A 24,845-nucleotide genomic window follows, 5' to 3' on the forward strand; every position below is an offset into this window, starting at 1 on the left:
CTGCAGCGACTCCTGTGTTTTTTTATAATGTGGAAATTAATGATGATAGTTTGAAGAATTTTAAAGGGAATAAAAAAGCTAATGGAAACTATGTGCAGCGTTCATAAACACTGAGGGACTTGCAGATGTTAACTACTATATATAAAGTAGGTAAACAGCAAGGTCCTACTGTATAGCACTACATTCAATACCTTATAATAGCCTGTAATAAAAAGAACATGAAAAGGAATATATATAAAATTGAATCACTATGCCGTACAGCAGTAATTAACACAACATTGTAAGCTGACTATACTTCAATAAAAAATTTTAAAAAATCAAATCAATGTTAAAAAAAAAAACTCTGAGAGACTGATGAAAATGCAGATTTGAAACTGTAGCAAATGAACCAGAGTGATGAAAACAAGTATTTTCTAAAATTATGAATTCTAAGGGAATGTAAAAGGCACAGGGATTCAAATCACAGAAATTCAGAAAGCTGAAAGAAATGAGAGTGAGTAAATAAAAAGGCAGCTGACGCTGAAGAAGATTCTTCTGGAAAATGGCGCGTAAAGCCCATGAGTGTCCCTGGAGCCAGAGGCCTCCTGCCCCCCCGGGTCCGCACCCTCCTACGCCCACCCTACACTCTTCCTGCTGTGGATGAAGGGTCTGTTGGCCATTTATCTGACCTGCTTTTGCACTTGCATTTCTGGCTGATTCCTTCACCTCATGGCAGTGAGTTCTGCAAGTTTACTACATGTTGGGAAAACAAGCTCTTGCTTTTGTCTGTGAAACTTGATACAGCAGGTTTGTGTTGTGGTGTGGGTGAGTGACTGGTCTGGGGAGCCCATCCTGTGACTCACAGACCACAGCCGTGTTCCCTCCCAACCTTTATTTTCCAGACAGTTACCACGCATCAGGTACACCCTTCATGGATGGACGCTCAGCCCGGCAGTGGTTCCCAACTGGCCTCCTGGTCCCTGGCTTCTCAGGGAACGGAGGATTGTCCCCCTCCCCTCGCCGGCCGCCTCTGGAAGACGCTGGTGGGTTGATGCCCAGTGCAGCGGTCCACTCTGTCCGGGGCAGCGTCCACGCTCTGAGGAGCAGGGACTCCTAGGACACCCAGCTGAACTGGAAGCCAAGACCTCAGCGCCTGATCCAGCCACATGTCCCCTGAGGATGGCGACAGGCGACTTTCTGTTCCTTCTGGGCAGCCTAGTGAGCCAGGTGCCATCTGTCTTGCTGGCTTCCTGTTTCACCCCAGGGGAGCTCTGAGCCAGGTGTGAACATGGGGGTGTCTCTGGGTGCTCTCCTCAGGTCAATGAGGCCTCTTCCTGGATGGCTTTCCGCCCAAAGACCCCGACTTGCCCGCACAGACTGCTGGATCTGCTCTTGGTAGGGATCTGGAGTTCTGGAGAGTGGGCTTCGGCGACTGCCTGAGACATGGATGTTCACATGCTGATTCCCAGTGTGAGGGCACCGGTACACCCGGTCCATACTGTGCCTTGATTCTCAAATCCATCATAGAAAACAGTGATCAAAAATGAGGGTGCAGGATAAGGTGAACTCACAGGGAGAGGACGCCCACCTGTGTGCCTGGCTCCTCACGGCCCCTCATCCTCGCTGAGCGGCTGCAGATGAGCGAAGCTCAGGAAGACTTGCTCCAGCGAGATCTGGCTCACAGAGTAGTCGTCCACATCGTACTTCTCCTTGGCCTTCTCCAGAACACCAAACACCTTTGGGGAGCAGAAAACCCACAGTTAACAAGCCAGGGCCCGGCTCCTTGGCTGGTTGGGGAGTCCTCTGGCCATAAAGGGTGGTAAGGGCCCCAGAGATCCTACCCTTGCCCCGGCCCGGCCTCTGGAGCACCCATGGGAGTGGGCGTGTGCTCCCAGGGAGAGAAGGTGGGCTGCAGGGGGTTAGCAGGCTTCGTCCTGAGTCTTCCCGGCTCAGAGTATGACCTCGGGCAAGCTGTGTTCCCTCTCTGGGTCAATTTCCTTTTCTGCATCAAATTTTTTCCAACTCAAATATTTCAGATATAAACCCCCAAACCTAGCAGTTACTAGGGTGAGTGTTAGAGCAAAAACTGAAAGGGATTCCTTCTTGGAAAGAGCTTGGAATCACCATAGGAGTGATTGTTGGAGGGACCAACCCTAGATACAGCTGAGGCCTGGTGGGGGCCCAAGCTCACCTTCGCCCAGCTGAGGTCAGCGCCAGGCAGGTGGTAATGGACCATCCCTTGGTGCTCATCTTCCAGGACGCTGCCTGCACAAAGGAGAGACCGTGTCCCCGTGAGGGTTAGACTGGAGGGCCAGGGGAGGGGGGCCTGGGCCCATCAAATCACAGCCCTCATCCTGGGGGTCAGGGATGGACAGACACACAGACACCCTCTGCACAGTGGCACACACCTGGGAAGGTCAGGTCCACGAATGCCTTGAACTCCTCCAGGGCCTCCTGCTGCCCATCGCTCCGGATCTTGGCCCGTAGGGAGTAGCCGCTACCAAACTTGCTCTTGAGGTGCTGGGGGCTGCCTAGGCACTTGAACTGACCCTGCACCATGATGGCCAGCCGGGTGCACAAGGCCTCACACTCCTCCATGCTGGGGAGAGGGGGCAGAGGCCTGGTATCACACTGGGGGATGCTGATGCCCGCCCTCCACGTCAAAAGCTGTGCACATGGGAAAGCGTCGATGCCCAGATCACACTGTTCCTGATTCCCACGCCCACACGATAGAGCCTGGGGACTCTCCTCACAGACTCTTCACCAGCTGCTGATGGGTCTTCTGTCCACCCAGTCCCTCCCACAGCCCCCATGGGAGGCTCTTCCACTGACCCACAGAGACCCTGGCTGTACCTGTGGGAGGTGATGACGATGGCCTTGCCAGACTCTCGGGCTCTTGCCACGGTATCCCAGAGCAGGCGCCGGGCCACGGGGTCCATGCCAGTGGACGGCTCGTCCAGGAAGATGACCGCAGGCTCTCCAAGCAGGGCGATGCCAGCACTCAGCTTCCGCTTGTTGCCGCCGCTGGAGCAGATGGGGTGCAGGGGAAGGCAAGGCCGATTAGTGTGGGATCCCCAGGTCCCAGTAGAGGACTGGGCCCAGTGATGGCAGAGTGCCCCAGGTGAAGAGGAATGAGGTGAGCATTCCTGGAAAGCCCACCTCATGGAATTGAAGGCCCTAGAGAGAGCTGTGCCCTGGGGGTTGGTCCACAGCCACACAAAGAACAGTTAGACCACCTGTCTCCACCTAAGGGGGCCTGACTGGGGCCCTGACATCACCTGTGCTGCCCTTGCCTCCAGGTGGCAGTCCCTCTCACCTGGCGTTGCCTGTGTCGTGCTACCAAATCCCTGTTGACCCTGGAACAGTGAGTAGGAGCTCCAGACCCTGACCTGTGTACCACCCCCCGCTGGTAAGAGAGACCTGGGGTCACTGAGTCAGGGGGCATGGGAGGGGCCAGGGCACAAGTGCACCTGTACGTCCTGACCAGCTTGTTGGCATGTGGCTCTAGTAGCAGGCCCCGCAGCGTGTTCTCCACGCAGGCACCGATGTGACGCTCAGGGATGCCCCGGAGCCGGGCATACATGACCAGTGTCTCCCGGCCCGTCATGTGGTCCAGCAGGGCATCAAACTGGGGGCAGTAGCCGATCTGCTGCCGCACCTGGGGTTAGAACACAGCCAGGAGGCAGCAGGTCAGAGGGTTTCTGTCTGTGGATCTGTCCAGGGTGGTCCATCAGCCAGTGCCCAGGCCCTGGCACCGCCCTCTGCTGAAGCCCCCCTAACAGCACTTATGTGGGGACATGGGAGGGACTCGGCCAGCTCAGGGGCCAGGGGGCACTGGCACCCAGACTGCCACACACCAAGGGGTCACAGATGGGCCCCAGAGGTGCTGGGGGCTGCCTAGGCACTTGAACTGACCCTGTACCATGATGGCCAGCCGGGTGCACAAGGCCTCACACTCCTCCATGCTGGGGAGAGGGAACGGAGGGTTGTCCCCCTCCCCTTGCTGGCCACCTCCGGAAGACGCTGGTGGGATGATGCCGGGCGCAAGGCCCACTCTGTCCGGCACAGCGTCAACACTCTGAGGAGCAGGGACTCCTAGGACACCAGGCTGAACTACCCACGGGCAGCATGGGGGTGGACTGGTCCAAGAATGTACTCAGCATCCAAAGAAACCATGCCCATGCACTGCTTTGCAGCTGATAGATACACACTTGTATTCAACAAACATCTAATGTGTGCTGGGACCTTTCTTTTCCTCCTTCTATTAAGAGATATTTGCTGGCAACACCTTTGGGGTGGGGCCTGGCCTGGGCAAATGACCACACCACTGTCTCCAGCCACCTTCAGCAGCTGGTGGAGGATGGGCAAGCCTGGGTTCTCGGGATTCCAGAGATGGGGTTTCTTTTTCTTTACACTCCTTGGGGTTCTTAGGCTCCCAGAATCTGTTCTTCATTGATTTGGAAAAGTTGTTGGCCACGACCTTAGCAGTTATTACCTGTTCCTCATTTTCTCCTCTCCTGCTGGAGCTCAGGTTAAATGTATTTAGGACTTCTTACTCTTGCCTCTTGTTTCCCAGATCACATTTACACTTTTCTCCTTCTTGCATATATTTTCAATCTTCTGTATTTCTTTAAACACAGTAACCTGAGTTGTTTTATAATCTAGGTCCAGTCATTGCAAATCCAAAGTGGTGGGCCTCTTTCTCCCTTGGAGCCCTTGTGTCTGTGGGCTCCAGCCACAGTGCTTTGTCTCCTTTGTTTTCGCTTGTTCACTACTCCACACTACGCGGGGGGTTCTTTGACGCCTGGGATGGAAGCCTTCCTCCAGAGAGGGTGTGTGCTGCAGTCTGAGGGTATAGCCGCCTGGGAAGCCCCTGCTCAGCACACAGGAAAACCTCCACACAATCCCCAGGGGCAGGGGGAGCGAGAGGATGGCCTGCTTCATCCCTACCCAGAAAGGTGGCCTTTGGGGCTCAGCCCCACGTGGGGAAGGTTTACTATCACACCCCTCCATGGGGGCCCTGGGCTTTTGCTTTCTGCCCCCTACACTCAGTAAGTCCCTAAACCCATGCCGCCTCGAGTTGCCTGGCCCACAGTGCACCCTCTGTGCCGAGGTGCAACCTCTCAGGGCTCACAGATTTTGGCTGGAGGTCCTCACCATGCCTTGGGCTCTTCGATGCTCTTAATGACATAGTTTATCATTAACACTTTATCTAGCTTCTCGTTCTCAGTGGGATGCCGGGTCTCAGCAGCCCAGGACACCATCATTATAAATCTCTGCACACAGAATGGAGTTCTTTTTTGTGGGCAGAGTTCTGGGGGTGCCACTCAGCTCAGGTCCAGAGAAGCAGCTTCTCTGGGAGGGACCCAGCCTCAGCTCACCAGCCAGGCTGGGTCCCTTCTGGCTGAGGAAGCTCTAGTCTTCTCCTTACTCTCCTCCCCATCACTGGCTTAGCTCTGGCCCCTGGTCACTGCTTGCCTGCTGTCCATGAACGGTGACAGGGACAAGCCCCCTTTCTTGCCTCCCTGGCTGCACTCACCTTCCCGATGTCAGAGCTGATGCTGGAGCCCCCAACAAAGGCATCCCCAGAAGTGATGGTCTCTTCCCCGGTCAGCATTTTGAAAGTTGTGGTTTTCCCAGCTCCGTTGAAACCCAGCAAGCCAAAGCACTCCCCTTTCTGGACTGCGAGGGAGATCTTGTCCACGGCGAGGAGGGGCACCCGCTGCTCATATACCTGCAAAGTCCCCGGGAGAAAATACAGTGATGGGGAGGCCTGGCAGCAGCCAGGAACCAGCTTTCAGGGACTGGGGGCAGACCCAGGAGGGAGGGCCCTCCTGACCTTGGAAAGCTCCTTGATAATCAGAGGCGTGTCAAGCAAGGAGTCCAGGCTCGGGGCTAGGATTCGGTTCCTCTCGTCTGCCACGTCCTGGTCTTCAGGAAGCGCTGCTGTCCGGGTGTACACTTCTGTCTAATTGTTTTGGAAAAAGACCGCAGGGGTGAGCTCCAGCCTGAGGGGTCATTTTCCGTGGGAAAAAGGGCTAAGTCTCTGAGACCCACACCCCAGCTCAGCTCCACTAAGACCTCCCACAAGGACAGCTGGGTGGCCATAAGGGCTGAAATCAGCATCAAGGAGATACAAATTGCCTGAGGAAGGAGGACGGTGCAGGACTCACAGAGAAAACTACCAAACTCCTCTTCCTAAAAACTTCCTAACATTTTAGACCCAGTTAATCCTGTGTTAATCTGTACATCCGATGCTGTCTCAGCAGGTTTCGATTGTTTAGGGAGGGAATGTATGTGACAAACATAAGGGCACCCTGGCCCATATGCCTCCGCTGAGACCGAGGTCCCCAAGACCCCAGCCTCCCTCCACTGTGAAGCTTCAGGGTCTCGGAGCTGAGTCCCTGGTGATAGCGCTGCTGGTGGATGTGCACCCCGGCCATGGCCAGGTGCTGAGGCCCTCCCTATGTGGGGGGGGGCCCAGGAAGCCTGATCTAAGTGGGAGGGGGCCAGTGCCGAGCTGCCTGAGCCCAGAGGGAGGCCCAGGAGCCACTCACCAGGGCCTGCCTCCTCCGGAAGGCACATAGGCAGGTCTTTAGCCTCCACAGCAGGTCGGTCTCAATGAGGAAGAGCAGGGTGAGGTAGGCAAAGCCGGAGGCGGCCATAGAAGTCACGAACCTGCCAACCCCTGGGGTGCTCCACGCGTAGAAGTTCTCCTGGTACTGGATGTCTGTGCAAGTGGGGGAGAGGGTGCTGCCCCTGTGACTGTGAGCGCCCTACTCCCCACTGGGGTCCCAGCTCCTCTCTCTGGGCCACTGGGCACCTGCACCCGGACCCCTGGATGGAGGCCGTGCAGGTGCAGGGTCCACTTGTCTTCCGAGGATGGGCCCCACAGTGTCCCCGCCACTTGGGAGCCCCAAGCATCCCCCGCGTTTTGGGCGGTTTCACTGTGCAAAGTGCCCCTGTGCCTGTGACGAGAGGACGGGGCTGCTCCGAGGGAGGGCCTGACACTCACTGTATTTCTTGCAGTAGTGGGCCGCCACCTCGGAGGAGGTGCAGTACCTCCTTGTCTCATAGTTCTCGTAGAAGCTGCTGACCGCCATCCCCAAACAGTGGTTGGGCAGCACCAGGAACACATGGTCCAGAGTTCTGGAAAGTTCTTCTAACTTTACCGCTGTGGGGAGGATGCCCAGACCAGTTAGCCCTAGAGGACACACCACACCTGCCCCCAAGGATAGATAAAACAGGGAAGGCAAGTTCCCAGTGCTCCCTACACAGCCCTGGCTGCCTCCCTCACTGATCAGGCTCTAGGCCTTCCTGGGACAGCACCTCCAGGAGGTGGCTCCACCTGCTCTGCTGCTGGATGGGGTGCATGGACGCTGGCTGAGCAGGGCCACCTTGGACAGGGGAGCTGGAACATGGCCTGGCCTGGTGCCCCCACTGGTGCTGCCCCAGTTGGGGCAGAGCAGCGATGAGGGTGTGGGAATGGGGTTGTGGGGGAAGGCTCCAGGCACTCACCTGGGATGCGCATGATGGTGACCACAAGAAAGGTGGCGATGCCCGACAAGATGTTGAATATGGTCAGCCTCGTATAGGCAGTAGCCGCCCCCAAGAAAAAGAAGCTCATCAGGTACATGAGGGGGATGATGGCCCAACCGTAGAGTGCGAGCAGCAGCAGGGCGTCCGCCTCGTGGCCGTCCCGTGTGAAGGCGTGCACGTCGAAGGCTTTGAACACCACCTGTAGCAGCACAGATGGGGCGGGCCGGTGGGCCCACAGGGGGTGCATCAACCCCACAGGCTGCCTGTGCCCCCTTCCCCCTCTCCCCCACCACGGCTCTCAACCCTGGGACCCTCCTTGAGGAAGTAGGGAGCTGTCACCAGGGCACCCACTCCAGGGCCCCACCTATCAAAGTGGGGCAGAGGTTGGTGGCATGAGGACAGATGATGGGGACTGCTAGGGTGTTCCAAACCATCCTCCCAGGATAGGGGCTGAGCTGTCATCATGGACCCCAGGCTGGTTTTGGTCTACACAGGGGCCCCCAGGCATGCCTCTCGAATATATATGCAGGGGAAGGGTCCCAGCACCAACACAGCCCTCACCAGCAGCAGAAGACTGGGCACAAGGAAGGACATGAGGTCCCACAGCAGAGCCGAGAGCCAGAAAGTAGCCACATGGACTCCGCTCACAAGCTGCACGTGCTTGGCCTGGACGGCCCTTTCGCTGACCGCCAGGATGGAAAATGTGCTGGCCAGGAAGGCCATGGCGAAGAGCAAGTTGAGGGCAATGTCGAATCCCTTCCGGCCCCTGTGGAGGGTGGAGGTGGGCAGGGCAGGTCAGGGACAGGTCACACACGTCCAGGCAGCTGGGGGATCAAGTCCTCGGCCATCACTGGCCAAAGCATGCGATGCAGTGGCCCAGCCACTAAAGGGGTTAAGGGAGAACACCAGAGCCTCGGGTGTGCCGTGCCAGGAAGATTCAGTCCCCCTGAGAGCAGCTCCTCCTCTGGACTTCCTGTCCCCAGCTATGGCAGGGCCATTCTTCCATCGGTCCCCTGTGCCCCTCTCGAGTGTGCACTGCACTCAACTGCTGGCAACGCCTTCCAGAAACCAGCTCTGACACATTATTCTGCTGCTTAAACCCACCATGCACCCCTGACCATTTTAACAAATGGTGCTAGGACAAATGGATGCTATTTGGCTAAAAAAAGGGGAAGTACTGACATAATGTGGACGAATTCTAAGAGTGAAAGAAGGCCATCACAAAAGGCCACATATCATCTGATTCAATCTATGTGGAATGTCCAGACAAATCCATGGAGACAGAAACCAGACTGTGGCTGCTTAGAGAGGAAGGAGAGAGGCCTGGGGGACGACTGCCAGTGGTCACAGGTTTTCTTTGGGGATAATGAAAACATTCAATAAAATATTGTGGTGACGGCGCCACAACTGCGAACACATTAGAAAACATTCAGCTGTGAACCATAAACAGGTGAACTGTGTGGCAGGTGAATTCTATCTCCCAAAGCTGTCATAACAAAGCAAAAAGTCCTGTTCCTTGTCCACTGTCACTGTACTAAGCCTGAGTCCTCAGCCTGATCCCTGGCCCAGCAAGAGCAGAGGATCACCACCGCGTCTCTGCTTTAGGGGTGGGGACCGGAGGTAGCAGACGGGAAGAGGACAGCAGCACACGACACAGTCTACCATGGGAGGTGGAGATGAGACCGCCTTTGTTAATTAACTGCCCTGAGGTGGAGTGATTGTTCTGAAATTAATGGACTTTCTCGCTTCCTCTGGATGGTCCCCAGAGCTTTGGAGGCCAGGATGTGGGAGAGTCCTACACACATGATGGTGTGACAAAGCCTAAGGACTAATGGGCTTCCTGACTTGAGGCCACTGAGGGGCAATGACATTCACACAGGCAGGTGCTGCAGGGTGGACAGGAGCAGATACTGGGACCCCCCCAGGGACAGTCACCAGCAAGAGCTGGGTGCAGATATGGGGAGAGGGCACGGCCGTCCTCCAAGTCCTAATCCTCAGGAATCTCCTGTGGGGCCTTGATGTACATGGGATGGGATCTCACCAGCTTATCTGCTGTCCAGGGAAAGGGTGAGTGTGGAAGGCTGAGGAAGATGTGGGGCAGGGGTCCCCTGGCCAGAACCAGGAGCTTCCTGAGGGCAGAAACAATGCTGTATCTACCTGTGCAGCCCTTGGGGGCCACTGGCAGTGTCTGAGGAGGTCAGTCTTGATGAGGGGCCCTGACCTGATGGGAGCAGGGTCTTGACCGGGCCAGGCTGGGTCCTGACCTGATGGGAATGGGGTCCTGACAGGCAGGACAGTGCACATACTCATTGAATTGGTCCTTGGCAGCCTGCAGGGTGCTCCGGGGCTGGGGGTAGTTGGATACGGTGATGGAGGCCCGAGGGCCGCACAGCAGCTTGAACAGAAGGTTGTCCACAATGGCCAGTGCAGTGGCCGGGGAGTGGTATGCCTGGTTGTTGAACAGGGCGGTGACAACCGTGCGCTCGCCCACGTCTCTGAAGGACACTGCCACCAGGCACCGCTCGTTAAAGCCGCCCCCTTCCACCGAGGCCCTGAAAATCAGGAACTCCTCCAGGTCACCTGGGAGGACAATGGTAGAGTTAGCAGCGTGGATGACCAGCCTGAGGCCTGCACACTTTCCAAGGCCCTGCTCTGGGGAGCTCAGGAGGGCTGTAGAAACCACAGAAAGGACACACCTCCTTCCACTGGCACGCTGTCCACCGCCCAGGGAGCCAGTCGGTGGGAGCAGCAGGACCTGAGGCTTTAGGCCGTAGGCCTTGGGCAGGGCCCCCCTTAGACAAAGGAGCTGCTGCCCCACAAACACCCCCTAAACACACACACACACACACACACACACACACACACACACACACACACTCTAAAAGGACACTCAGAGATACAGGGCCGGGATCTGGATCAGGGTCCATGTGGCAGGGAGGAGGCTGGCTCAGGAGGTGAGGTTTTAGAAGGCAGAGCTGTTGAAACTGCTGGGTGGCCTGGTGGGCAAAGTCCCCAAGGGGCCACTCAGGTGCAGGGAGGGGCAGACCCAGGTGGGCTTGGACCAGCCCTCAGGGCCACGTGAGTGGGTGAGGAGCTACCTCCGAGCTACACAGGACTGCTCCTCTACTTTTTCATTTTTCCAATCTTTATAGAATAAATAAATACCTTTTTATAATCAGGATAAAACAATAGTGTTTAAAAAGAGTGGCCCGAGGGAGGAGGCCTAGGGAGAAGGATCTGCTCTTTTGTCACCTGGATGAACTCCAGCAAATTCCCACCTTGGGTCTTAAATTCTCCGGTTCTGGGCATTCTCCTGTAACCCATGGGCAGTGACAGAACCCTGACCCTGCATGGACCCATCAGATTCCCTTTACTTCTCACTCAGCTGTGGCTTGGGGAGAACGGGGGTTCTGACGAGGGAGCTAGGGTCCGCTCTCCATTCGCCGAGTGACCATGGGCATGTTAAGTTCTACCAGCCTGCGTGTGCACACCGCCCGAAGCCAGAGTCCTGTACGAGCTCCCTGCTCTGACAATGCCTCTCCGCTGTCAACTGGGGACAGTGATGACACCCACACTGCAGGACCAAGGGTCAGTGAGGGGACAGGGACACGACAATGAGTCCAAACACACGTAGGCACAAAGGCTTCCGGCGAGGCTTACTGTAGCCATCAGTACATAAGGAAAAGGGTCAGACGCCTTAAATACAGCGTAATTAAGTCACACAGTAAGGAGCTCAGGACCGAAAGGGCCCACACTTGATGAGGGAGCAGGCAATCTGGCCTTCCAGACAGACTCAGGCTGGGGCGCCTATGGCAGCATCCTAAAACCCTGGAGCCACTGTGCACCATGATGAAATCTTTGGGCCAGGCTGGGTGACAGCCAGGAAACAGGTGACAAACAGGCACCCACCACTGTCTCAGCAGGACTACTCAGGGCCCTTATTGCTGGCAGGCTGAATGGCACTCTGGCTGCGGGAGCTCCTGCCTGGCGGCAGTGCCCATGGCAGAGCCGGCCTGTTCTGGGGTGGTTCTGGGCTGGTCCTTGATGCTGATATGTTCACCCTTTTCCTAAAGAAGAACCTGATTCCTGCCAAGATTCTGTGACCATCAGTGTGCTGAACCTCAAAGCTGCTGGCCAGGAAGCGAGGTGGGTGGGCACGGTGGTGAGCAGTAAAACAAGAAAACCTTCAAACACATTCCATTTAGCTAGAGCTCGATGCTTGCTTTAAACCCAGGGCAGCATCCACAACTGCCACCGCCAGGGACTTGACATAGTTTTGGTTTCAGGATGTTGGAAGAAAACACCACATCATATTAAGATATATCGTGACCACCATCGCAAACAGAAAAAGGGTAACATAAAGATGGTCAAGGTTTTGCATTTCATTTATGAACAGTCCTGAAGAATATGACCCCTGTAAAAGACCGTCTGGACAAAGTGCAGCCCTAGAGATGCCGCCTTTTCCTTCCTGACTCAGGGCAAAGATCTTCTCCCCCACGGAACAACTGGCAATGTCTGGAGGCTCTGTTGCTTTTCATGACACAGTAGCAGGGGCTGGAGGCAATACCAGGGATGCTGCTAAACATCCTACAGCAAAGAACTAATTGCCCCAAATGTCCACAGTGCCACAGTGGAGAAGCCAGGCTTGGACAGCACAACTCGGGACCCGAGCCCCCCAGGGATGCCCCTTACCCAGCACCTCTCGAGGCTCCTGGCCCTCAGCCTGCAGCATGTCCTTCAAATGCTCTGACAGCTGCTGATCCAGCCGAGAGGTCCCAGGAACCGAGTAGGGCACGATGGTTCTGCCATACTCGCTGAGGGTCAGCTTCAGGATGGGGTCGTCGAAGATCTCGGAGGAGTAGTTGATGGCCAGGAGGGCCAGGGTGATGCACGTCAGAGGGACCAGGACCTGGGCCGCCACCATCTTCCACTCCCGCCAGCTATATGTGGCTTTCTTCAGTAACATGGCCCAGAACTGCTGGCAGTGGAGGGCGAGCTGTGGCAGAGGGGACGAGGGTGACACAGCCGTCATTCAAGAGCCGCCAGCAGCAGGCGTGGTCCCCATATGAGCCTGGGGGGTGATATTTATGCCTTTGGGTCCCAGGGCTTCTCCCAGGGCTTGATCAATGACATGGAGGACCCACTCAGTGTACCTCTAAGGTCCCAACATGGGCCTTGGGGGTCTCACAGCAGCTACAGAGGCAGGGCAGGCACTGTTCCATCGTCAAAGGACATTAGGGGACCCTCTGCTGTCCCAGAGTGGAGCCGAGGCCTCTGCCTTCCCCCATACCTGGACAGAGGACTCAGGCCGCGCTTATATCGGAGCAGATGGACAAACCTCTCCCCCTGCCTGTGCTCTCCAACCTCAGCCCTTCACTGTCCTCTAAGTGCAGGGGGAACCGGGCTCTGGGGTCAGGCCAGCGGGGACCAGAGCCCAGCTCTGCCACGTGCTGCCCACTGGACCTGGGCCCAGGCCTCAGCTTCCTGTCTGTAAAGAGGGACCAGCACTGCCTTCTGTCTCACTGGGTGCCGGGCACAAGGTAAATGGAGCACCGTTAGCACTGTAATAAGCAAATGTTCACTCTTATTCATTAGTGGCCAACTTAGAACAATGAGAAATGACAATTGCTTAATTAAAATGTTCTGGGTTTTCTTTTTCCCTGCCAATGCCTGGGAGCAGGAGCTGTAATCTGCCCTCTTCCCGGTGCACTGACCCCCCCCACCGACGCCCACATCTGCCCTTGTGGATTCTAATGCTGGGGCTCAGGGTCTCCCATCTCCCGCGCTGCTGCCTGGCCCTCACCCCCGTGTTGAGCTTGACGGCGGTGCACTCCTCAATCAGGGCGCCGACGCCGTCTGTCGGGTCCATTGTCCCGCACAGGTGGCTATCCACAGCCCAGTCACTCGCCCGCCGCTCGTGCTGGTACTGCAGGGCAGGGAGCTGGATGGCCTGGATGTCCATGCTGGTGTCTACCAGCTTACCGACCCTGGCCGAGACACAGAGGCCTGGTCACAACTCTGGACCTTGGGGAGGGAGGGGGGCAGCGGAGGCAGAAAGAGGGCAATTGGCAGAGGCACTAAGGTAGAAGGCCATCTGCTTCATCAGCTGGTTCCTTCATTTGTTCATTCATTCATCAGTAAGTATATCCGGGACACCAGCTATGGCAGCCAAGCAAAGTCCAGGACAGAAAAGACAACCAGACAGGGTTGCCCATGAAGATTCCTAATCTCAAGGGAAGACTGACTGAAGTCAGCATTTATAACCAGGGTTTCCAGAGGGAGACAAAGGGGCTTGGGGCAGCACAGAAAGTGTGGGAAGCTGTGGGTTGGGGCATTCATTGCCACAGTGAGACCAGGAGGCAGATGAGTGTGTTCCAGGAGGGGTGACCCCAGAACGGGCATGGAGGGGGGCAGTGGCGAGGCTGGCAGGTCCCGTGGCAGAGCCCAGTGTCAGGGCCTCGGGCTGTGCTGGGGCCACACTGAAGCCTAGAGCCACCAGATTGGGGCGGCCCTGTGTTTGTATCCACTTACTCTGTTGCCTCCTCTAGGCTGTGCGATCCTCAAGGAAAAACATCTACTTCACACTTATTTCTGTATTTCTTGTTCTCAGCACTTTATGTGCCAAATAAAGCATTCAAGAACTGTCTGATACACACATTAATCGTTTGGAGCTCACCCCGCAGGTCTGAGGGGTGAGGGCTGAATCTCACATCTTTGTTATGGATGCAGATGTGCTCTGGGATCATCACCTATACCTGAGAGGAGCTTGGCAGGCCTGACACTGCCAAGGCGCTCCCAGGAGGGACCCCAGGGGAGGCGCACACAGGCCCAACATGGGGGAGTTTGTAATAACAGGGTTGTGATACGAACTTGGGCTCTGACAGCCAGTCCACTGCCCTCTCCCACCCTGGGCTGTGTGTCCACGTCTGGGTGTTCCAGATGATAATCAAGGGGACGCTTTATCGTCACACTTTAGAAAAAGCATCCGTGTGGCTGAGCCCCAGACTAAGGCAGACACACGTTTACTGACCGGAGGAAGACTTCCTCCATGGTGGTGACGGAGGCCCCGAAGCTGGCGATGCCCAGCTCCTTCTGCTTCTTCTCCAGTTTAGCAAAAAGACTTTCAAACCTGAGAAAAAGACCCCAAGTGATGAACTGAGTGATGAGTTCCTTCTCAGTGACTTTCTAGATAATTTGTTTCTAAACCAGTGCCTCCATGCAGTATGGGGGAGGGGCAAGGGAAGGTTAGTTCCCTGAGACTCCATTTCAAAAAATAAAGTTAGGTTTGTTCCCTTCCCATCATTCCCCCGACCCCATGACATTTTTTGAGTACTTTGGCCTATAAGGCATTCTTTGATAGGGTACATTTCTGTGAAATCACAAAAGAAACCCAAAGAAATGGGTGAATATTCATTTACTTGCTGGGGAGGGAAGTATTCTCTAAGAAGAAATCACAAGGAAAAAGATATGACACATTAAATGTAAAATATCTACAGGGAAAAAAATCCCCTCAAAATAAAAGGCAACAACAAATTGGAAAAAGTGGCAACACAAATGGTTGATGTTAATACATAAAACACTTTGGTAGACGAGCAAGAGACTGAACACGCAACACCCAGAGAAGCAGGGCTTAAGCCCAGTGAGCACTGGAGATGACCAACCTCCCGCCAGCAGGAACAGAAGAAATCCAAAATGCCAATTAAGCAAGTATGTGCCATTCTCACCCATTAGATACATAAATATTCAAAAGAAATTTTACTCAAAGCTGGCAGACGTGAAGTAAGATGGGCACTCTCCTACCCTGCTGCTGGGGAAGTCAAACACATCACCTTACCAGAAGGGAATCTGGAAATATTTGCCCCACTATTTGGAATCTATCTTGAAGAGGACATTGGAGATCTCAACAAAGAGTTTTCCAGAAGGATGTTCATTAACATATTTTTTTGAAAAACATGGGTGCATGATAATAGACTGAGTGTTAAACAAATTATAGTATATCTAAGTCACCAAACACTGCAGTGATTAAAGCACGCTACTTGCTTGGGCTTGTAGCGAGATTATCGTACTGCTGAGTTTTCCATTCCGAAGTTTCTGATTGTGAATCAAGGGTTTGGTTTTCACCTCCCAACCCTGGGTGTCTGCTCTGTTTATGAGCATGTGTCCATGACTCAGATTCTGAGACTGAGAAGATACACAAATTCACAGCTCCACATCAATTCTGAGCAGACTGTGGTGATAGGAGTGAACCAGGTGCCGAGTATGGATGGCACGGAGCACTGAGCATCCCTGTGATGACTGACTCTCCTTCGTGGTACAAGGTACGTATCTCCTGGCCCTTACGCACAGGGAGGCCTGGCACCCCAGACCCAGCAAGCAGATCACTATGCACTGAGAGGCAGCAGCCCAGGAGCTGAGAGATGCCCATTGGCCAAGCCACAAAAATTCAAGGCGAGTAACTACACATGGAGCTCCCTTCTCAGACCTGTGCCTGTGTGTTTCTCTCTGGGATGTGAACCTGTGCGTGCTCTCGGGGACACACACATACCTGTGCGTGCTCTCCTTGGGAAGAATGAATGACAGCTCTGCTCCAGCACTGCTCTCCAGGGTGGCATTGGGGATGTGGTGGTGGACCAGCCGGGAGATGCCCTCGGGGTTGCAGTGAGGCTCCTTCACCAGCGTCATGTGGTAGCCAGCGCCTGGAACACAGGGAGCCACGGGAGGCTATCTCCCACTCTCCTGCTGGCCCACCCAGGGCCCTCAGGCTCGCATGGGGCAGGCTCAGGGGAAAAGGGCTGGAGAGCAGGGGCAAATGAACCAGAATGGATGCGTTTTGGGGCACCCCAGTGCTGTCTTGAGGCTCTCGCCCCCTGCCTTCTAGCTGGGGAGAAATGCTGGAGGGGTGCTAAGCATGATAAGAAGGTGAAACCTGAGCAGGACTTCAGACCTCAGGTCTCAGAGGCGAGAGTAGAAACTGTCTCCAGGACCCTGTCTCCCTGCTTTCTTGGTAACAGAACCTCAGGACAAAGGCCACCCTCTATAGCCTCCCCCTAGCCTGACAGTGACCAAATTGGGTCACCTTGTGTTGGTGAGGCTGTGTGCTGGACAGGGAATGCTGCAGAAGTGAGGGGTACAACTTCTGGGATGTCCAAGGGGAGGGGGGCTTGTCTTCCACCTCTGCTCCTTCTGTTGGTGGGACGTGGACGGGACCTGGCATGCCAGGACCATGTTGGACCATGAGCTGCCCTCAAGAAAGGAGGCCATGCTCACACCGCAAAGAGGGGGCTGATTCCATGCGCTGCCCACCAGCCCTGGACAGAGCTACAACGCTGGTGAGCACACTCAGCCTCTCCAAACACACCCCTGCTCTTGGTGGCCCTAGCACTAGACTGCTGTCCCACTGGTATAGGCTCGATGTCACCCTAAATGTTCCAAATCAAGATTATCTGCACCATTTTTTCCTTTTTTTCACAAGTCCCTCTGCCTGGGGCCTCGGGTTTCCGTCCAGAGGTAGCAGAACAGGACATCTAGAGAAGGCCTCTCCCTGTCTGATCTCAGGGCCTTTCAGGAAAGTTAACAGTGGGCACTTTCTCCAGCTCACAGGACCAACAACACTGACCCCACATAGAACGGACCCCGCCCCCCTGCCCACCGCTGGCTGCTCACCGTATTTCTGTTTGAGGAACAGCGATGACCCGCAGCACTGCAGCTCCCCCTTGGCCATGATGGCGATGCGGTCCCCCAGCAGATCGGCCTCATCCATGAAGTGGGTGGTCAGCAGGATGGTGCGGTCACTCTTGTGCTGCTGAAGAAGGTCCCAGATGGCCCTCCTGGAGATGGCGTCCATGCCCGAGGTGGGCTCGTCCAGCATCAGCACCTGGAGGGCAGAGGAACAGCCTTATGACAATGGCAGAGCCACGTCCCAGGCCCAGACTGTGTGCTGCAGGCCCCGCTGTCCCCATACCTTGGAGCCCGCTATGAGGGCGATGCCGATGGAGAGCTTGCGCCTCATCCCCCCGCTCAGGAACCTGCTCCGGGAGTCCCGCTTGTCCTCCAGACTGAGGATGTGCAGCATGCGTTTGACTTCCTCAGGGCACTTCTGGCGCGACAAGCCTTTCAGCTGAAACAGCAGGGGACAGAGATCTGGCAGGGGCTTCTGATGGGAGGCCAGCCAGCACCAGCCTTGGGGTTGTCTCCTTCCCTTCCTGTGCTGGACCCCGCGACCTGACACCACCGCCCCCCTGCTTCAGATCCGAGGAAGGGCTCCTTGGCGCAGGTTTCGGTTTGCTGGGAGGCTAAGGGCTCGGGCTGGCTGTCTCAGGAGCCCAAGCATGTAGGCAATGAGCAACCACGACAACCCACAAATTCTGCCACCTGTCAGCTCACCTGAGCATAGAAATACAGGTGCTCTGCTACCGTCAGGTTATCAAACAAGACGTCATGCTGTGGGCACAGGCCCAAGCTCTTCCGGATCTGAGCCATGTCCTGGGAGATTTCATACCCACTGATATACGCCCGTCCACTGGTCGGGGGAAAGAGACCTAGGGCCAAGCAGAAGACCCCGGAGATTCAGTTCAGTATGAACTTCCTCCACCAGTCCGCACAAGAAGTTCACACGGTGTCGCTTCGTTTTCCCCACCAATTGCCCGGCCGTCCCTACCACATGGGCCATCGGAGACAGAAGAGGGTGGGGGTTGCCCGCTGTGTGGACTTGCGCCTTGTTAGGGATGAGAGATGCATGCGCGAGTGTGTGCACGGACGAGGACACCACTCTCAGAGCCCAGTCCCTACTCAAGCCTGTGCTCAGGAAGGTAGGACGACAGTCAGAGCTGGGCTGACTCATCCAGGACAGCTTTCTAGGACTGGATTTGGGACAAAACCAGTAAGGTGGAGCTGCTTCTGTGTGTCCTGAGAGGCTCCGTCCTGTCCCCTGGACACTGGGGCCATGGCACCACCAGCTGTCAGCTTCTGTATCCGTTGTAGCAGGGGAAGGACAACAGCCACCTGAGGGCACAAGGCCACGGGCCCCAAGGTGGCACTGAAGAGAGGTTCTGGTGGGGCACCCAGGCCGTGGCCTCTCACCGGTGAGCATGGAGAGGGTGGTGGTCTTCCCTGCGCCATTGTGGCCCAGCAGGACGGTGATTTGCCCCTCGTACAGGTTCAGGTTCAGGTCTCTGACAGCTGCCTTGCCCTTGTTCCCCACTCTGAACACCTGCAGGAAAGGCAGACGGTGGCCCTGGACTTCAGGGCCCTCAGGACCCTCACTTCTAAGGGCCCCTACTACTCCCCTCTGGAAAACCCGCTGTGGTTCTTGGAAGGAGTCCCCACCCAGCACCGTAGGTCAGCGCACAGAGAGGTGGAGGTTTCAGGTGTTGTAATGATCGGAGGCCATGCTGCTTCCTGCTCCTCTATGGCCAACCCTACCCTGAAGGTCCACAGCATCCCTGTGTCCCAGTGTCCCAGCAAGATCAGAAGGCCTGTGAAGCCCAGGTATAGGGTACAGCGAGCAGAGAGAGTGAACACTGCAAAGTTGGTGAGAGGTTAAGTTGGGCAGCTCATGTTGCTGACTCGACCCTGAGCCTCCACACTGGGCCCCAGGGACAGAGCCTGAGGGGTGGTGGGTGTCCGGGGCAGCTGGTCAGAGGGTAGCTATGGGAATCTAGGAGAAACGAGGCCTGGAGGAGGGTTACCAGCTCAGAAGGAGCCCCCATCAGGGCAGGGTGGCAGGTCTCACCAGCCTGTGACCCTGCGGTCCCCGTGGCCCTGGCCCGTCCCCACAGGGCGTGGCACCTTGGACACATGCTTGATCTTGATCCCAGCTACCAAGTCCTCTGGCTCAGCCTCAAAGTACTCTGTCCTGAGCGCCTTCTCAGGGTCATCGTCTTCCTCCTCCTTCCCTAAGACTGTCCTCGGGTGCCCGCACCAATACGAGGGCTAGAATGGAAATCAGAAGGGTCTCAAGCGGTCGATTTATGTTGGTTCATTTTGTTTGTGACAGAGCCAACAACTAGCCGACATGCTCCAACAGAGAGTGGCCAGCCCTTGGTCTTCCCCGCCCAGTGCTCAGAGTCCCAGGCTTGGGACAAGACCCAGGGCAGCTCCTCCCTCATCTGCCCTGGGGGAGCTCCAAGCCTCAGTTTTCTCTTCTGCCAGAGGGCATAATGGTAACTCACAGGTGTACTGTGCACTGCACCTCAGCATGAGGGAAAGTAAACGATGAAACTGAGCACAAAGACAGGTCAGTACATGTTCCAGGCCAGAGTGCTGCTGGGGCAAAACATGGAGACTCTTTCCACACCCCGGCTGCATCCTTACTCAGCTGCACAGGAGCTCATGGGATAAGCGAGAGAAGCCCAAGGGCCGGCCTCCCTCTGCTGGGAGGAAGCCTCTCCTCGCGGGGTCTGGTCATCACAGGACGGGCACCAACCTCGAGGGTGGCCCGTGAGCTTCTAGACGCACACAGATGACCTGGTGGTGTGGGGGGTCACAGGAGAGGTGAGACCGGGGCCCTGAAAAAACTCTCCCTGGAGGGGAGCCCTGAGGGGTGGAGAGTGTCTAACCCACAGCTATATTCCCTGTGCACTTTCACGGCCGGGAATAGTTCTGACATATCACGTTCCATTGGCTTTAAAACATGTCTCACGTTTAAAGAGGCTCTGAAATCAGAATGTGTGATAAATCACGGAATGCCATAGTTTATCAGTATTTTTCTTTCTTAGTGATAAGGTAACAGTGCTTGTAAGAATCAGTGCCATCTTAGATTTGATGAAATACGGTAAGTGGGTGCTTGATGAATATTTGTTGAATCGAAGAATGAACAGCGACATGTCAGTGAGCTAACCATTGACAGGGAATGAGTTAACTACATGGTGGCACATCCACCGAATACTGTGCGGTCACTGAACATGAAGCTGGCTAATAAAAATGTGTATGTTTAAATATAAATATATTTATAAATAAATAAAACAAAATTTATGAACATGCATAGATAAAAATCTAAAACCATACTTATAAATAGACCCATAGGTATGCATACTTAACAAATCTAAAATGTACTGTTCAGTTAAAAAAAACCAATGCATGTTTCAAGCATTTTTACAATAAGACCCCCCTTTCCTAAAAACAAATGCATATATGTTATCTACACATACATGCGTGCTATAGGACAGAAAAACATCTGAAGACTTAACACCCCAAAGCAGCAACAGTGCTCCCCTCTGGGTGGTGGGATTGTGCTGTATACTCCAGCAATGTGATCACTTTTATTATTATTATTTTTTAAAGTGATCACTTAAAATTTTTTTAAAATAAACTTTTAAAACTATTATCTTTATTTATTTATTTTGGGGAGTGGTCACTAGGTTTATTTTTTTATTTAATGGAGGCACTGGGGATTGCACCCAGGACCTTGTGCATGCTAAGCATGTGCTCTACCCATTGAGCTATACCCTCCCCACTACCATGTGATCACTTTTACAAGAAGGTCTGTTACTTTGTAGGCAGAAAACCCAACAGGACATTTTTTGAGAAAGGAGGATGGGATGGGCTGTGTGCTGGTCCTGTGGATGGTGGGCCAGCGTGAGCTCCTTCTCTTGGACCTTGTGGTGCAGGAATCACTTTGGGACCTCCACGACACACCGCTCCAGACAGCACACAGGGGAGGTGTCTCTTGTCAGGGACTAGGGGGGCCCAGGGTGGGTGTTGGGACCACCTCCACCCCCAAAGAGGCGGCTGCGTGAAGACCAGGGGCGTCAGAACTCACCATGATGAAGAAGTACCAGGGCTGGGCCACGCCGAACTGCCCAGGGAGGACGGCCTCCACGTACCAGGTGACCAGGCCATAGAGGACAGAGTCCAGCAGCAGCATGCCCAGCACTTGGCCAAAGGAGAAGTCATCGTCCACATTGACAGGACTCAGGAGGTCTTGCCACTGGATGCCTGTGCCTGGAAGACATGCCAGGAAACTGGCCTGAAACAGACCCTTGGCTGCCAATGGCAAAGCTGCGAGCATCAGTGCAAAGTCAGTAAGAGGGCTTCCTGCTTTTACGCAGATCTGAGGACTTTCTTTAGGTCTCTCAGATAAGAGCGAGTCACCAAATTAATGTTATGGAAAACTGAGGAGAGGGGCTTATGTTTGATTTACAACATATATACATGTGAACACACATACCCATCTACACAGTACACATGTACACACACAGACACATGTACATGTGTATGTACATATACACACGTACACGTATGTGATTTGTGTGAGGCCAACACTGGAATAGGTTGCATTTAACCTAAGTCCTTTCAAAATACAGAAATATTCCAGCCATACATAAAGCTCTATTTAGTGGTGCTCAGGGTGTTTTGTCTTCTCTCTGATTTGCAACATCACAGTCCAAACAATGCTTGGTGATTCTGTGTGGCTGGACCACCTTATGTTGGCTCGAGGGCCCCTGATGGAAATGGCTGCTCTCCAGCCTTGATCACTGCCCACTTTCAAACAACTAGAAACTTGTCTATTTTAAGAAAATTCAGTAGAGAACTTTGAAAACCAAGAGGCACCGTACAGTCAGATTCCTGTTTGTAAATGACTTTTTAAAAACCACTTAAACCCTGGAAGGGACTGTGCATTTAGAAAGCTTACATTTTATCACACACTACTGAGCACCAAGAAACATATATATTTAGAAGCCCCAGTGTCAGAAGACATTGCCAACTGAATCAAAAAATTCTTATTAAGGATAAAGTCCCTAATCATAATTTTTTCTGATTCTGAAGGTTCCTGTGGCCACTCACCTACCTCCTCCCTTAGACCCAGAGCTAGAAACTTGCAACAACTAGGAATTGCATGGCTGTAAGAAATGAGACCATTCAACCCGCAAGAGAACATCTGGATGGGGCAGGGCTGAGACCGTCTTAAAAGCACTCAGGGCAGTCACCTAGAGGGGAGACTGCATTTCCCCTCCTGCTCATATAGCTGGATCAAGAGGCCGAAGCTCCAGGGAGACAGAGGCCAGCACAGGACCAGCCACCCAGAAACTCATCCCTCCCGCCTCCTCTAGAACCAAGGCAGGCGAGAAGGAGGCAGGGCTGTGCCTGAATCCACTCGCTTCTGTACTGCCCTTCTGTGAGGGGTATAGTGATCTGGAAATGAATAGGGCCTTCCCCTAAGAGGTGAGCTCTCCCCCTCTGGAGATCTGGCAGCAGGTGAGGGGTCAAGGGTCAACCCTTCAGAGGAGCAGGCTTGACTCCTTCAACTGAGATCTGAGCATCTACTGCAGGGTTTGCAAAATGGGAGCCCCCAGGCCAACGTCAGCCCCAGAAGTGTTTCACTTCACCCCCATGACATTTTAAAAATCAGTAAATTTCACAAAAATCAAGAAAACAATGTTCTGGTCTGTCACTTGTTCCTCTCTCAGGCCTCCTTGCCCTCATCACCAATTACTGCAGGAGGTATGGGAGGAACAGGAAGAGGAGAGATGCTAATTCTAGCACTTTACCAAGAGCTAGGAGCTGGTGTAAACCTACAGACTTTGAGACGTCTAGAGTCCTAACTCCCAGTGCCCCAAGGGGCAGGCAAAGACACAGAGGTAATCAAGCTGAATCCCACCATTGGCAGATGTAGACGCCCACGTCCTGTGTTTTTCTGTAGTAACGGCTGGTTCCAGGCAGGGCCTTGAGGGGAGCTCAGAGCCAGGACTGCACCAACCAGGTGGTGGCCGATGTCGCACTGGACACTTTAACTCTCTGTCCTCTGAACTGCTTGTGTCTTTGACTGCCCCCCTCCCCTGCTGTGGCTCCCGTCACTGCCCACCCACCTCTGCCCTGGCTGTGGGCCTTCCTATCCCCAAGGGCCTGCCTTCCTGAACATACTGCATTGCTCATTTAGCCGTGCTGATGTGTCTGATCGTCACTGGTGCTAGAGTCTCAGGGCTGGAGGCTCCTGGGCTTGGGCCCTCCCCAGGCAGCTGAGTCAGCAAGGGTAGCCTGTGAGAAGGAATGTGCTCACCTTTCGCTTCAAACTTTCCTATGAGCTGGGCTCCCATCGCCATGGCAACGTTGGACAGGAGACAGGAGAAGAGCTTCTGGCTCAGGGTCATCCAGTTGTACCGAGGAGCCACGAAGAAGTACGGGATGTAGGTGAAGAAGTAGAGGAAGCCGCCAATGGCTGCTGCCATGTTGGCTACAGTGGGGAGGAAGACCAGAGCCTCTGCATGAACGGGCTCCGTCCCCGCACAGAGGAGGCCTCTCTCGGGGGAGCCGCCCGACCCCACCCCAGCATCAGCCGCCCACACTGGGACACAAGCCTCCATGCTGGGGGGCTCCATGCTTGGCCCGTGGTCTCCTCCCTTGTCAGGGTGCCTGCATCCTAGGGAACACGACCCCTCCTGGGGCTGCACGTGTCCTCCCCACCCCAGGGACCTCACGGTAACTTCTCCAGCCCTCTCCTGCAGACCTACCTCCGGTTACCTCGCCATCGCACACCTGACATGACTGACACCAAGCCCTGACCCCAACCCTGGCTGTGTCGTTCACACTCGCTGAGCACCTGCTCTGTGCCAGGCCCTGTTCTGGGCAGCAGGGAGACTGCCACAAAGAGAAGAGACAAACCCCCTCTGCTAGGGGAGCTTCCGATCCAGTGGGTACACAAGACAGTGGACAAGAAAGTAGGTAGAGGGTGCTGGGCGGGGACAGCCCTGTGCTGAGCAACGAGCCACCAACCCGGGACAAGACGCTCCCTGGGCGGGGCACTGCAACTGTAATCAGGTGGCCGAGGAAGGTCTTGATGAGAATGTGACATGTGGAAAAGACCTAAAAGAGGCGAGGACCTGAAAGAGGGTCGTGGAGGTGTGGGGAGACAGCATGGCTTCAGTCCATGCAGTGGCCCTCAAATGCTTTGGTCTTAACACTCCTTTATATCCTAAAAAATTATTGAGGACATTAAAGAACTTTGTTTACATGGGATATAAACATTTTATATATGTTAATATTCCACTACATTAGAGATTAATACTAAGAAAATGTAAAGACATTTAAGAATAACAATAACCCCATTACAAATTAACAGAAGTATTTTTATGAACAGAAGCTGTATTTCTCACAATTCAGTGGAAAGAGTGACCTTGTGTAATGTTCTTGCAAATCTCTGTACTGATTTAACAGATTGCAACTGGATTCACATGCCTGCTCCTGCGTTCACTCTGTTGCATCACATTGTTTGGGTGATGCAAATGAAGAAAGTGAGCTTCACACAGATAGGCAGCTGGAAAAGGGACAGGCATTTTAATAGCCTTTTTTTTTTTTTAAGGTATTTTGGTTATTCTTTGCCGTGACACCAT

At 54.4% G+C, this 24,845-nt stretch overlaps 1 protein-coding gene across 5 annotated transcripts in view; it reads right to left on the reverse strand.

Annotated features, from left to right (window-relative positions):
- Nucleotides 1-856: 856 nt before the first annotated feature.
- Nucleotides 857-24,845, reverse strand: part of ABCA3 (ATP binding cassette subfamily A member 3) — a 44,021-nt gene continuing 20,032 nt past the window's right edge. For 4 of the 5 annotated variants that reach the window (XM_032460210.1, XM_032460213.1, XM_032460209.1 and 1 more), the window contains 23 exons: nucleotides 23,516-23,689; nucleotides 21,278-21,459; nucleotides 19,306-19,449; nucleotides 18,598-18,727; nucleotides 17,902-18,056; nucleotides 17,480-17,635; nucleotides 17,182-17,392; nucleotides 16,064-16,214; nucleotides 14,549-14,647; nucleotides 13,322-13,505; nucleotides 12,211-12,514; nucleotides 9,825-10,098; nucleotides 8,080-8,284; nucleotides 7,498-7,717; nucleotides 6,995-7,153; nucleotides 6,537-6,709; nucleotides 5,819-5,947; nucleotides 5,519-5,713; nucleotides 3,450-3,637; nucleotides 2,833-3,003; nucleotides 2,388-2,578; nucleotides 2,171-2,244; nucleotides 857-1,715 (listed from right to left, as the gene is read on the reverse strand). In XM_032460210.1, coding sequence (XP_032316101.1) covers nucleotides 1,584-1,715; nucleotides 2,171-2,244; nucleotides 2,388-2,578; nucleotides 2,833-3,003; nucleotides 3,450-3,637; nucleotides 5,519-5,713; nucleotides 5,819-5,947; nucleotides 6,537-6,709; nucleotides 6,995-7,153; nucleotides 7,498-7,717; nucleotides 8,080-8,284; nucleotides 9,825-10,098; nucleotides 12,211-12,514; nucleotides 13,322-13,505; nucleotides 14,549-14,647; nucleotides 16,064-16,214; nucleotides 17,182-17,392; nucleotides 17,480-17,635; nucleotides 17,902-18,056; nucleotides 18,598-18,727; nucleotides 19,306-19,449; nucleotides 21,278-21,459; nucleotides 23,516-23,689 — 4,001 coding nt within the window. In that variant the 3' untranslated portion in view covers nucleotides 857-1,583. The remainder of the gene's footprint in view (nucleotides 1,716-2,170; nucleotides 2,245-2,387; nucleotides 2,579-2,832; nucleotides 3,004-3,449; nucleotides 3,638-5,518; nucleotides 5,714-5,818; nucleotides 5,948-6,536; nucleotides 6,710-6,994; nucleotides 7,154-7,497; nucleotides 7,718-8,079; nucleotides 8,285-9,824; nucleotides 10,099-12,210; nucleotides 12,515-13,321; nucleotides 13,506-14,548; nucleotides 14,648-16,063; nucleotides 16,215-17,181; nucleotides 17,393-17,479; nucleotides 17,636-17,901; nucleotides 18,057-18,597; nucleotides 18,728-19,305; nucleotides 19,450-21,277; nucleotides 21,460-23,515; nucleotides 23,690-24,845) is intronic. The other variant, XM_032460212.1, reaches the window with a different exon arrangement.

Source organism: Camelus ferus, chromosome 18 (assembly GCF_009834535.1).
Source record: "Camelus ferus isolate YT-003-E chromosome 18, BCGSAC_Cfer_1.0, whole genome shotgun sequence".
Lineage (NCBI taxonomy): Eukaryota > Metazoa > Chordata > Mammalia > Artiodactyla > Camelidae > Camelus > Camelus ferus.